Below are 12,159 nucleotides of genomic sequence, written 5' to 3' on the forward strand. Positions count from 1 at the left end.
GGCTATTTGATTCTTTAAAAAAATCCATTAAAAACTTTTATTGAAGGTTTATCAAGAACACGTGAGGGGAATTTCGGAAATTTTGATTTAAATTTCTGAAATAATTGAATTGAAAGAAGAAAAAGGGGTGGAATTATTTAAGATTTTTTTTCTAAATCTACACAAAGTTTAATTAAATAGCCAAGCTGAGTTTAATCTTGTTTAATTATCACCACGTTTCTCGGCACGTGGAATCAAAATTTTTCATTTTCACATTCTGTTAAATGATATTGAGAAACGGCATGATTTTTTAATAATATCGGCTGGGGACATTTACGTTATGACGAACAAGAATAACGCATAAATAAACCTCAACTTGATTTTAATTCAAAATACTAAACCAGATGTTTCGCTTCAAGTTTTCTGTGATGAGATGAATACTCTGTCAAAGTCAGGAAAAACACACATATCTTTCATTAGCCAAAGCAGATCAAAGAACTAAAACGAGTTGACAATCCTAAATAACAAATATATTAGCTATATGGGTATTAAGAAGGATGATGCAGAGTAGACAAACCTAATCGCAGAGTGGCATGGTGTTGTGGAAGAGTAATCATGCGCTGCCTCGCTGAAGACTCACACAGTTGTTGTCAGAGTGGAGACAGATCTTGAGAACGAAGTGGAAGGGAAATGGCAACTTCACCCTACTTGAATATCAAATATATATTTTATGTTTCTGTAAACAGAGTTTCAATAAGAATCGGAAATGATCATATTAATAATCACGGGGAAATCCTTGACCTTGAATTTTAATTGATCATTTTTTTTTAAATTAGTTCTCAGGGTGTGTCTAATTATAATCGATTAAAATGATCAACATATAAAAGGACATGTATGGTTCGTACAACCTCTATTACAGAACATTCCGTATCAAGCCTAAAAACTGACAACGTCTATTCCGATAGTCCCTATCTAACATCATTACTTAAAGGCCATATTTCGTCTTTTCGGAGTTTGATTTGGGTCTATAATATTTATAGATAGTCTTCAGAAGTACTAGAACTGCACGAAAATAGTCCCTTCAAATTAACCTCAAACAAAACATTTATACTGTCTATTTCTATAGATGTTTTAACTTTCAAACACGGATGACACACCATGATTTGAAGGCTCAAATTTTGACGGTGAGCTATAACCACAATTACTGATTAGCTAAAGACTAAGGTATGAATGGTCAAACGGACGGCGAACTGTTGCTATAAAGCCTACAGAAGAATATATTTTATTTCTCTCGCGTGAAGGTTGTTGATTGTGAATTTATCCTAATTTGGTTTGCTTGTAAAGTTTCGTATCAATGACTTGATTAATTTAAATAAAAAAACACTTCATTGATTTGAGATGAACCTGATTCTATGAAAACTTTGCGAAGGTGTTCCATAAATCGAGGCCTCAATTCCGGGATCATTTTTGTCCCGATTGTTCCATAACTATATAATTATGTTGAATTCATAATAATAATGATTTATTCTTATGTAGCGCACTACAATACATCGTTTACGCTTTCACGCTTAAATTTCGGGTGAAAATGTCTAGCTACAACTACGACGCCTGAAATATCAGAATACAGTTTGTTCTTAAATCTGCCCTTGGACAACACTAAAGTTGTGTCGCCCGGTGAAAACGTGTTATCTTCGTTGTCGACCCTTAATATCAATTTGTATACTAATTAGTCATTGACGTGAACAGCTGACAACTTAGTATGTCATTGTCCATTTTCCAGATCAGATTTTCTAGTTTTTTATACCATAGATCCTAATAGCTTTCTTTTGTACCATTCCCATTTCACCAAGGTTTATTTCTTCAGGCGATAGATAATACTGTTTCCGGCTTTTGTAATATATCACGGGAACGTACTCACCTTCTTGTTACATCTTCGGTTCCTCTGTATGTCTATCAAGATACCTAAAACTTCTATTTACACGATGACGGTTTTCCGCCAGATGTTTATGGTTTTTATAATGCGGGAAAATCATGATACTTATATCACTCAAGCAAATAGAAGATAAGTGTTCCTAATACACATACATAGACAATTTTTTTTACATAATCTTATAATAAGGTAAACTCTACATTATTCAAAACACATAACTCGACACTTGGTGGTTTGTCCACTTTTAAAATAAATTTTTTACTGTCAGAGTTCAGCAAATTTTGGAGGCCCCCTCTCAATAAGGCTATAGACCTGGAAACGCCAATAAAAGGAGATTCGGCATTTGGGGGTTTATAAAATATTTTCAATCTTCATAGTTCAACAAATCTGTAAACCCTTAAACTCTGTCCTTTAAAAAAAAAATTATAATTCACTGCTATGATCAGGAAAAATTTTCAAATGTCGCCTCCCCCAGTTACAAACCAGGCAAAATCCTTAGACTCTCCTTTCACGTCACAATTAATAAAGGAAAGAAAGAAACATGTGGGTAATTGACTGAGAGAAATCGATGTAACTCTCTGATACGATGCAGCTATAGATCAATAATCACCGCCATAAATACAGATTGATAGCGAGTTAACTTTCTTATTCTGATTCGAGACAATCAGACTTCGGTTATCATTGAATAAGTCAATCTTTGGATAACATTGGTCTAAAATTATCAATTCACGGATAACATTGGATTAAACTTTGTCAAACCATAGCTATTTGACGGATACAGTGTTAAGTATCATGATGATCCAATACTCGACAGTCAGACCTGGGATTTTTAGGATTGTCGCTATTAATACACAGATATTGGACTGATACAGGGTTAACAAACATATTTCGCTTCGGGACCGTCAGACTTCGAGTGCCAATCGAAAAACACGTACAAGCATCTATCAACAACATTGTGTTAACACTGCCAAACCAATGGAACTAACATTGCGTTAACACTGTCAAACCTATGATCTGTGATACTAAAATTGTGTTAACATTGTCAAACCTCTGATATGTACATTGTGTTAACTCTGCCAAACCTCTGATAATAACAGTGTGATAACATTGCGAAATCAATGAAACTAACATTGTGTTAACACCTTCAAACCCCAGATACTAACACTGCGTTAACTTTGTCAAACCAACAAAACTAACATTATGTTAACACTGTCAAACCTCTGATACTAACATTGTGTTAATACAATCAAACCTCTGATTTATACATCGTGTTAACATCACGATACCTTCACCTACATTAACTCTGTCAAACCACGATTACTAACACTGTGTTAACTCTGCCAAAGCTCTTATACTAACACTGTGTTATTTCTGTCAACCCCGTATACCTGGATTGTCTTAACACTGCCAAACCTCTTATACTAACATTGTGTGAAACCTGTCAAATCGCAGATACCCGAAGTGCTATTAAGGTAAGCTATAACCATTACTGTAAATTTACAGCCATCTTATCCGAAAAGTTAAAATATCTTTCTATATATCTTTGATTCATAAGCAAGCAATTGATACTTGGAATAAGAAAATTTGAAAGAAGTGATAATAATCTGTATTTTAGAAAGAGAATGGGGTCTTTGCCAACGATCCCACTAACTACAGCTCATATCACTTTCCATTTCTTAAGCATAGCCAGGTTAATGAAAAAGATACTGAACTTTAGCAAGCGAGAAGTTATCAAATTGTATTTGAAACTAAATCTTCAAGAGTTTTAAATCGTCTGACACAAGATGACCTATGTTGAAATAAGCACTTTATCTATTCCCAGATATTATCATCCTGTTACGCTATGCTAACCAGAGCTCATCTTACCGACATTTGCCTCGGATACACAATCCTAATCAGGACACAATTAAACATATAAGCAGTTTGTAAAAACGCGTGTTTTCAGTAATTACGTTGGTTTTGTCTCCTATAGCTTATATTATCAGTTTATAGTACGGTGTATGATATTGATTCTACGACTTGGATATGGGGATGTTTTGTTTAAGTAGCGGTTGGAAAAGATTGAGGTATTTTTTTTCTTCCGTCACATGAACAGATTGGTCATTCCTGACTCTCGACCATGTTTCGATAAACAAGTTGTCAAAATTTAACAATTTTTTTTAACGTCTGTAAGCCACGCCTCTAATGGCGCTCAACTACTCGTGATTTGATTCAGGTAACTAGGTCAAGGCGATATTTCGTATTAATGAACAATTTTAGTAATGAGATATTACTTATCACTTGAAGCTCATTAACTAACTTGCTAATTTGTACCAGAATTGCTCCTTTGAGGGATGAAAAACCGCGATATTTTTTCAGCACAAACATTGTTGATCCAGGAAATTGTGAAATAACTGAACCTACTCTGAGCAAATATAACTTTTCTTCGTGGAATCTTTTTAAATTTTTAAATATATAAGGGAGATCTGAACCCACGGAGATTAATTGTACTGGTGATCTATCTTTTTTCATTTTTGGAGACAGTAACCAGCATATTAATAAGAGTCATGATTTATAGAAATGACCTGGTTTTAGAAGCCGTACAGTAACATTGTAACGTTGGACATATATTTATCATTTCAGACACGTTGAAGTGAGATTCTAATAAAATGAGAAGACCATCTATGACCAGTAGTTACAACTCGGCAATCTTCAGCGACGGCAGCACGGAATATTATCTCAAATGCAAACAAGTGTGTGGTTTAAAATTTAAAAAGAAACATGTCCAACTTCTAGGAGTATTACTGATAGCTATGGTTCCCATTTCGACCCTTGTAACTCAAAACTCCCTAACGGCACACAAAGCCATTACTTCCATTGAGCAGAATGACGTCATCACTAGTAACGCAGAGTCCGGAATGCTCATGGCGTCTGTTATACATCGTCTTCAAATTGAGCGCGGAATGAGCGCTTTATACATAGGTAGTAACTATTCAGAAAGTGTAAAATCTAGGCTAGAAGCAGCTCTGATCAATTCTGACACCGCTATAGAATCTTTAACTCCGTGGCCACTTTTTTCGAAAATGGCCGACCTAGAAACAAAAAGCAATTTTATCCTTTACCTTCAACTTTTCCGCGAACAGATCTGGAATAATACAATCACTGATGTTATAAACTTCTACACTGATATTAATACCCGGATGTTGAATGTGATAGCCGATAAATTACGGATGTGTCGAGTTGCTGATACTGGATTTAGTTTCGTGGCCTACCACTTGTTTCTGTTGAGTAAGGAGGAAACAGGTATAGAGAGAGCTCTCGGCAGCACGTACTTTTCTAAAGGTAGGGATAGTCTGTTTTATCACACATCAATAGGCTTTAAAACAAAGTCGGTAACTCCAGTGGTAGATACGGTATGGTCATTCATTCAATACATTCCACCATTTCTTAGTTAGACCTATATCTTGTCATTCTCCTTTCATCAGCGTTAAGTCTAAACTTTTAGAAGGTTTCTTTCAAAACATATTTTTACACTAATCTTTTATTTCCGGTTCGACCACGTGGTCCAATTTGGTCTAATTTTATTTCATGTCATCTCTAGTAATTTTGAATCAAAGAAATGTATATGTTTTTTCAGGTGGATTCAACGCAGCAGAATATTATGAGTATAATAAAAGAAGAATAATGGGCGAATCGTATCTGACAATTAGTCAGCAATACTCGGACAAGATCAGAGAAAAGATGACTGAGTACAGAGCTACCGAACTTAGTCGAGAGATTCAGCTTCAGAGAAATTCTATAAAAAGAAACAATATTTCCAAGGCTTCCGTTATTCAGGGAGAAATCTGGTTTTCCAATATAACGGACTATTTGAACTTCCAGAAAGATGTTCAAGACGATTTGGCAGAAAAGGTAGTGCGAGATATAACCACGAGGACTAGTGAATTAAAATATCAGTTTATTCTTGCTTTAGTGGCTTTAATAGTTCCAGTTAGCCTTTCTCCATTCATTATCTACTTTATTTATCGTTTACTCACTAAAATGAACGACTTCAACGATTGTTTAAAATCAAAAAGTGACACTGAACGGAAAGAAAGGAAGCGAAATCAAGCCTTGCTTTATGAGATTTTACCGATCCCAGTCGCTCGGAAGCTTTTAAAAGCAGATATCGTGGATCCAGAACATTTTCAGTCAGTGACGGTCTTTTTCTCTGAAATTTGTGAGTTTGAGGACATCGTGGCTAATAGTCGACCCCTACAGATTATCGATATGATGAACTGTATTTTTAGATTGTTTGACAGTAAATTGACTAATTATGATGTTTATAAAGTAGAAACAGTCGGTAAGTAGATCACGACTTGATTTAGCAAAGTTTATCCGAGCCTTTGACGGCCAGCCCTGGACTAATTATTGTGCAATGAAGTCAGCAATATTGTTACCAGCACACATTACTGTATCTCTGTATTGCCGCTTTGGCTATAACATCCTTCCTACAAAACTGTTCCTTATTTTCCTAATTTCCAAAAAGTAAAATAACAAAGCTATCATGTCCAGCTAGCCAGTATATTTTTCTTGGAATGATGAAATTTGTCTGTGGTCAGAAAGGGACCAAGCTATGTAGCAGATTGCTTGATACAATACAGTTTTCTGAGAATCAGAATGACACGAGCATGCTAAACTTACGTATCCACCAAACTGGCAGATTTTGGGCCAATGATCCAGGTAGTAGTTTATATTATTCATTTCCAGCTCAAACTTATATGGTGGTATCTGGTGTACCTAACAGGAATGAGAAACATGCGATAGAAGCAGCCAGGTTTTCTCTTGATATACTGGAGGCCTTCAATACCATGACAGTTCCACATTTACCAAAAACTAAACTGGACATTAGGATAGGTTTGAATACAGGTATTATTGATTAATTCATTAATTGATTAACTTTGTTTCCCCCTTTTCCGTCTACAATTGCTTGTAAACGTTATAGAGATTACAGTTTTGATTGGTTTTGATGAAAATTTGTATGAATAAAATGAAATTTTTGATGATGGAGATTATGTCCTTGACAGCCAAATCATACCAAAATTGGCTTGTAGAGTGTATAGTTTGGATCCGAAGCTGTTATTCCTGTGTATATACCATTGGCTTCTATAGTACCCCGATCAAACAAGAGATTTTGACAATTACAGGGCCGGTGGTTGCAGGTGTCGTGGGGTTAAAGATGCCGAGATATTGCCTATTTGGTGATACTGTTAATACAGCTTCTCGATTCATGACAACTGGTCTAGGTACAGTATCATTTTATTATTGTATATTATGGGCAATCAAGATAAACCTATACATGTTACTAATTGTACCGGTAAATACACTCTCACAGTTCAAGACATCTGGCCTAATAGTAATTACATTTTTGTAATTACCCCGTCCATACATTTTCCGAACAAATAAGTTGAATTTTCTTTTTATTTGCCAACATTGAAATATTGAATGGCCAGGCCTTTAGTAATATACCAAAAATGGCTTTGAGAAATAATTCAAAATGTCTAAACGTATGGAAATCAATGGCAAAGCGTCATAAATTTATTGTTCCGAAGACAGACTTGATTATTCGGAGGGGCAAGTAATGGCAATTATTTCAGGGGGACGGGGGGAGTCAATCCACATATTTAGGGGATGGTGCTGTTGCTTGGAGACTGCCTTGTTCAGATCAGAATCATCTGGACTACACCTTATATCGGTATATGAATGGATCCGTGCAGTATCCCTCTAGGAGTATGAACCCTAAACAAGTAACAAAAAGGTAAATGAATTTTAATGTATGAATCTTGGCAAAAATATCTGGACTGGAACTAAAAACTTGCATTGAACGTTTCGGATATTTTTGCCAAGATTGATATATATTTTCAAAGTTAATAAACATCATTAAATGTGTTGTTTTAATGATGTGTTCTGATATTTAAAGAATGTTTAATTAATAGAGTTAAAAAGATCTAATTAATAACGTATTTTGTTTATACATGATACAAACCTAGCAGATCAATAGCATTTAATCGATAAATCAATCAGTTTCAGAATTTGATGAAATTTAATTAGAAATGATCGCAATGATCGAAACCACGTTCATCTCAAAACGTAAAACTAACTGACTAACTGATGAGTCATCAGTGCAGCTTGTTTTGTACATGAAGGTTAACTTTTCAAAAACGAAAAAGCTATGAGGAAATTAAAGTTACTTAGTGCTGTAAAAAGTCAACACTTTGACTCTAATTTAATTGTCTGGTGATGATGTCGACATGTTATATGATACTATAGGTAACAAGTTATCGCGAATTCCGCGACGGCACTATGACGTTATTTTTAACCGATCACATCGTGTCATGTACAACACTTTTCTAGATAAAAAAACATGAATTGTGGGATAGTGAAACACAAAAAGGCTGTCTCATCCCTCTACTTTTTTCTTTACTATCCTACACTACAATTCGCCATTATAACCAAGAAACGAGTCCTTCGAGACACGCTTTGACGCTTTAAGAACTATGAAACTAGAACGGGGAAGCGGTTAGATTACAATGGAGACGAAAGGTATCAGAACGTCAGAACGGAAAGGAAACGACGTTGTTATATAATTTTAATTAAATTGATTCGCATTTTAAGCCATTATGACCCATGTTATAATCTAGAATATAATATTACAGGTGGCTGTATACAGATCAGTGATACAACTAAACTCAGGTTACAGAATAAAAATGATTTTCTTATCGAAACTCGAGGAAATATAGACATTAAGGTATGTTTAAATCCCATTATCCCTTATGTAAGTACAGACAATTATTGAAGGCCCTCGTTACAACTTTTATTGTGAAACGTAGTAAAATCACAATCTATTTGGTTGAAACAATCCATTTATCACAATAAAAGCTGTTCTGGTTACCACAATAAGGTTTGTGAACAATTTACGACATTTATCACAATTATAGGTATTGTAACAAGGGCCCATTATGATATAAGTATTGTAAATATCAATTATGTCTTAGTTAAATAATTTATTCTTATAAACCTAGTATATTTTGTCTTCATTCTAGGCGTTTCTGTATGTTAATAGTTTTCAAAGGCGAGCCTCTTTTCTAGGGAGCCATGCTTCTCCCCACCCCCGTTGAAATGCCACTGAGAAGTAGGACGTAAAACTCCATTTGCTTTCTATTTGTCAATAACTGAACTCTGACAGATATCTTACTCGGTTAAAATGAAATCCTATAATTATTATAATCAATATAAAATAATGAAAGAGTAAAAATCTATATTAGACTGATTGCCTTTTTTCTTTAATCATTTTAAAAGCTTTTAATCGGTTCTCGTAAGGTTATTGATCAGATACGCATATTGACTTTAATGAACGTGTAACCTTGGTAAGGGCAATCACTTGACTCACTTAGTATATCCTTGGTATATCTGCTTAATATTTTATTTTCTATCTATATATCTGGCATTGGCGTATTTATGCCATCCATAAAGGGAATTTACTCATGTCGGTCATTACAGCCTACAACCATACTTTCAGGCTATGTATTGTGGTATCTATAAGTGTTTAAGTTTGGTAATGTAAAGCAATGTAAGTCCTTTACCAATCCGAGAAACGTCGGCCCATATTTGCCTTCTCTTGCCATTTTTGTTTTGAAATTATGGTCTGTTGGCTTCAGTTTTTCTTTGATCCAAATGATGTTTTTCTTTCGTTTGCAGGGAAAGGGTTTGATGGAAACTCATTGGTTACGACGAGCGCCAGGAAATACCGGACAATCCACTACTCCTAGATCCAGACAGACATTTTTCAAGTTTCAAGATGATGAGGAAGGCTTCTCAGTGTTGTGAGATTAGCGAAAGTCAAGGTGACTCTCAAAAACACTGGCTGAAACATCTGAAATATTGATGTATGTGATTCAGGTGGGAGTTGTGCAGAGATATAGTCTTACGCTCGAAACAACTGACCGTGACATTTAAAATAGAGCTTTCCTGTCTGAAATTATTAAAGTGTCCCTTTGTGTTCAATAATTAGTGGTGCCTTCAAACTCTTGAGTAGTATTAACATATATTATGATCTTTTACCACCAGAAATTCCAAAGATATTGTGATTTACAAACACAGTCTTCTACAATAGTGGAAAAGACCATGTCAGTACAACTACTGGAGCCACCATGGAACTCATTTTTATTATCTTGGGCAATCAAATATTGAGCACGAACCCATCATCGAAGCAATTATCAGAAGTCCACTTTCCTACTCACTATTGCTACCGTTATTTTCGGGAACAGGCTTGGATTGACCCCCCCCCCCCCCCCCACCCCGTTAGCTTTGACAGTCAGTCTTACCCTCGTTCATGGGATACTGGCACCTCCGCTGGAGGCAGAGCCTTGTACTAAACTGTAAAATATATGTATACCTTTTCATGCATCGTCTTCATTTATTAAGCAGATTACTTAGTACAATAACAGTTTTCTATGGTAGCATAACTTAAAACCTGCAGTTGAAACCAGTCGTTGCCTTCCGGTTATTGACAATCAAGTAAAAACATTAATGTTATTTAGAATTTCTAGTTAATCGATAGATGCTCATACTCAAAAGATATTTTAAGTTTTTCAATCCACGCTTATACCACGATTTCCATTAACTTCCAAGTTTCACCTTTGTTTTATTTTGACCTGATTTATTTTGATGACGACTGTATTGTAAGAGTCATAGCAACGAGTATTTATAAAACTTAATAATAAAACATTAACACATCTGTATTAAATTTCTCAATTAATGTTTTAAGTATATGATGGTTGTGGTTTATACAAAAAGAATTGATGGCTTCAAGTATGTAGTTTCATTTTGATAATGTTTCAACTCACTGATTGTTGTGGCATCGAGTAACTAGTATTTGACCCCCATACACCCGTTTACATACGCGACTTCCGTCCCCCACCTCCCAACCCTGCTCCACATACAAACTGACAGACAAAGACGTATTTAAAGGTTTACAAAACAATTTATTCTACTATCGCTTCCAAAATCGCGTTAGATGTATTCTCTGGCTTCCTACATTGAAGAAATTTTCCAAGGGGATGAACCCCTGACCCCAACCCATAACTAGTGCACTCAAAAATCCGTAAAGAGAAACCGAGGCGCGCACCGCCCACCCTCTACCACCCTCCCACACACACACCTCACTAGGCCACTGCATGCGGATCAATGAGCTAGACGCTTGCTCGCTTACCTGAAGCTCCAGGGTTCAATCCACAGGCATCTGTTTCTATCAATAGTCGACCATCTCTATAATAGTATATATATGAGAAGGTTTCACTATATCTACTTCCGGTTGGCGGGTTTCAGGGCAGAATGTTATCTATTTTGTAAAGAAAATGATGCTGTAAAATTACTGTGTTGCTATTTTCATTACTTTTATATTTTAAAAAAATGGAAATCACCTATATAACTACTTTTTTCTGAATAATAAAATAGAGAAGTCAATAACCATGCTTTTACTTTCACTTTGGTTTTTACTCGACAGGTAATTATAGCTGACCAATCGTATTGACCGATATTCATTTACTGCCAAATCAACCGGAAGTAGATATAGTGAAACGATGGGTGTAAATATTTTTAGTATTTTTATTGAACAAAAGTTAGATTAGTATGAAGAGGAACTCTGAGGGAGATATAAAATAGGTCTTGTATGAAGGGAAAATATTCAATGAAACGATTCATATAAGGTTGGGATCATGTTTCATTACGGTAAATGGTAGAAAATCGTCTAATGCGGAGATGGTCGTGACGAGCCTTAGCCACCTTCTCATATCTATACTAGTATAGAGATGGTCGACTATTGATAGAAACAGATGCCTGTGGTTCAATCCCGGCATAGGTCGAGATAATACCTTCGGATTTTTCAGCCCGGTTTACCCCTGTCAGTGATGTAGGTAATAGGGGCTGACATGGAAAAAGCGTCTAGTCGTTGGGATGGGACAATAAACCGAGGCCCCGTGTGCTACAGGCTGTGCACGTTAAAGATCCCTCGACAGTTGAAAATCGAAAAAGAGTAGGTTAATGCCGCTGTCCTGGCAAAATTTCCCTCATTGCAACTTGCATGGCGTTGCCCGTCTTCATAAGCCCACATGGTGCAGAAAAGTAGGACGTAAAACTCCATTCATTTAATTTCATTTCAAATAATCTGTTTAGTTCAACCAATTAATGTCTCTGGTAATTGTATATCCGCCATTACATTTTTGGCAATAGTC

General features: G+C 35.6%; 1 protein-coding gene across 1 annotated transcript; it reads left to right on the forward strand.

Moving 5' to 3' along the window:
- Positions 1–4,572: 4,572 nt before the first annotated feature.
- On the forward strand, positions 4,573–9,754 carry LOTGIDRAFT_118588 (hypothetical protein; the record flags this gene model as incomplete). Its single annotated transcript, XM_009056799.1, has 6 exons — positions 4,573–5,230; positions 5,526–6,230; positions 6,638–6,796; positions 7,075–7,173; positions 8,584–8,675; positions 9,626–9,754. The coding sequence occupies 6 exons, from the start codon at positions 4,573–4,575 to the stop codon at positions 9,752–9,754; spliced, it is 1,842 nt and encodes a 613-aa protein (XP_009055047.1).
- Between the last annotated feature and the right edge of the window lie 2,405 nt (positions 9,755–12,159).

Source organism: Lottia gigantea (assembly GCF_000327385.1).
Source record: "Lottia gigantea unplaced genomic scaffold LOTGIsca_29, whole genome shotgun sequence".
Classification (NCBI taxonomy): domain Eukaryota; kingdom Metazoa; phylum Mollusca; class Gastropoda; family Lottiidae; genus Lottia; species Lottia gigantea.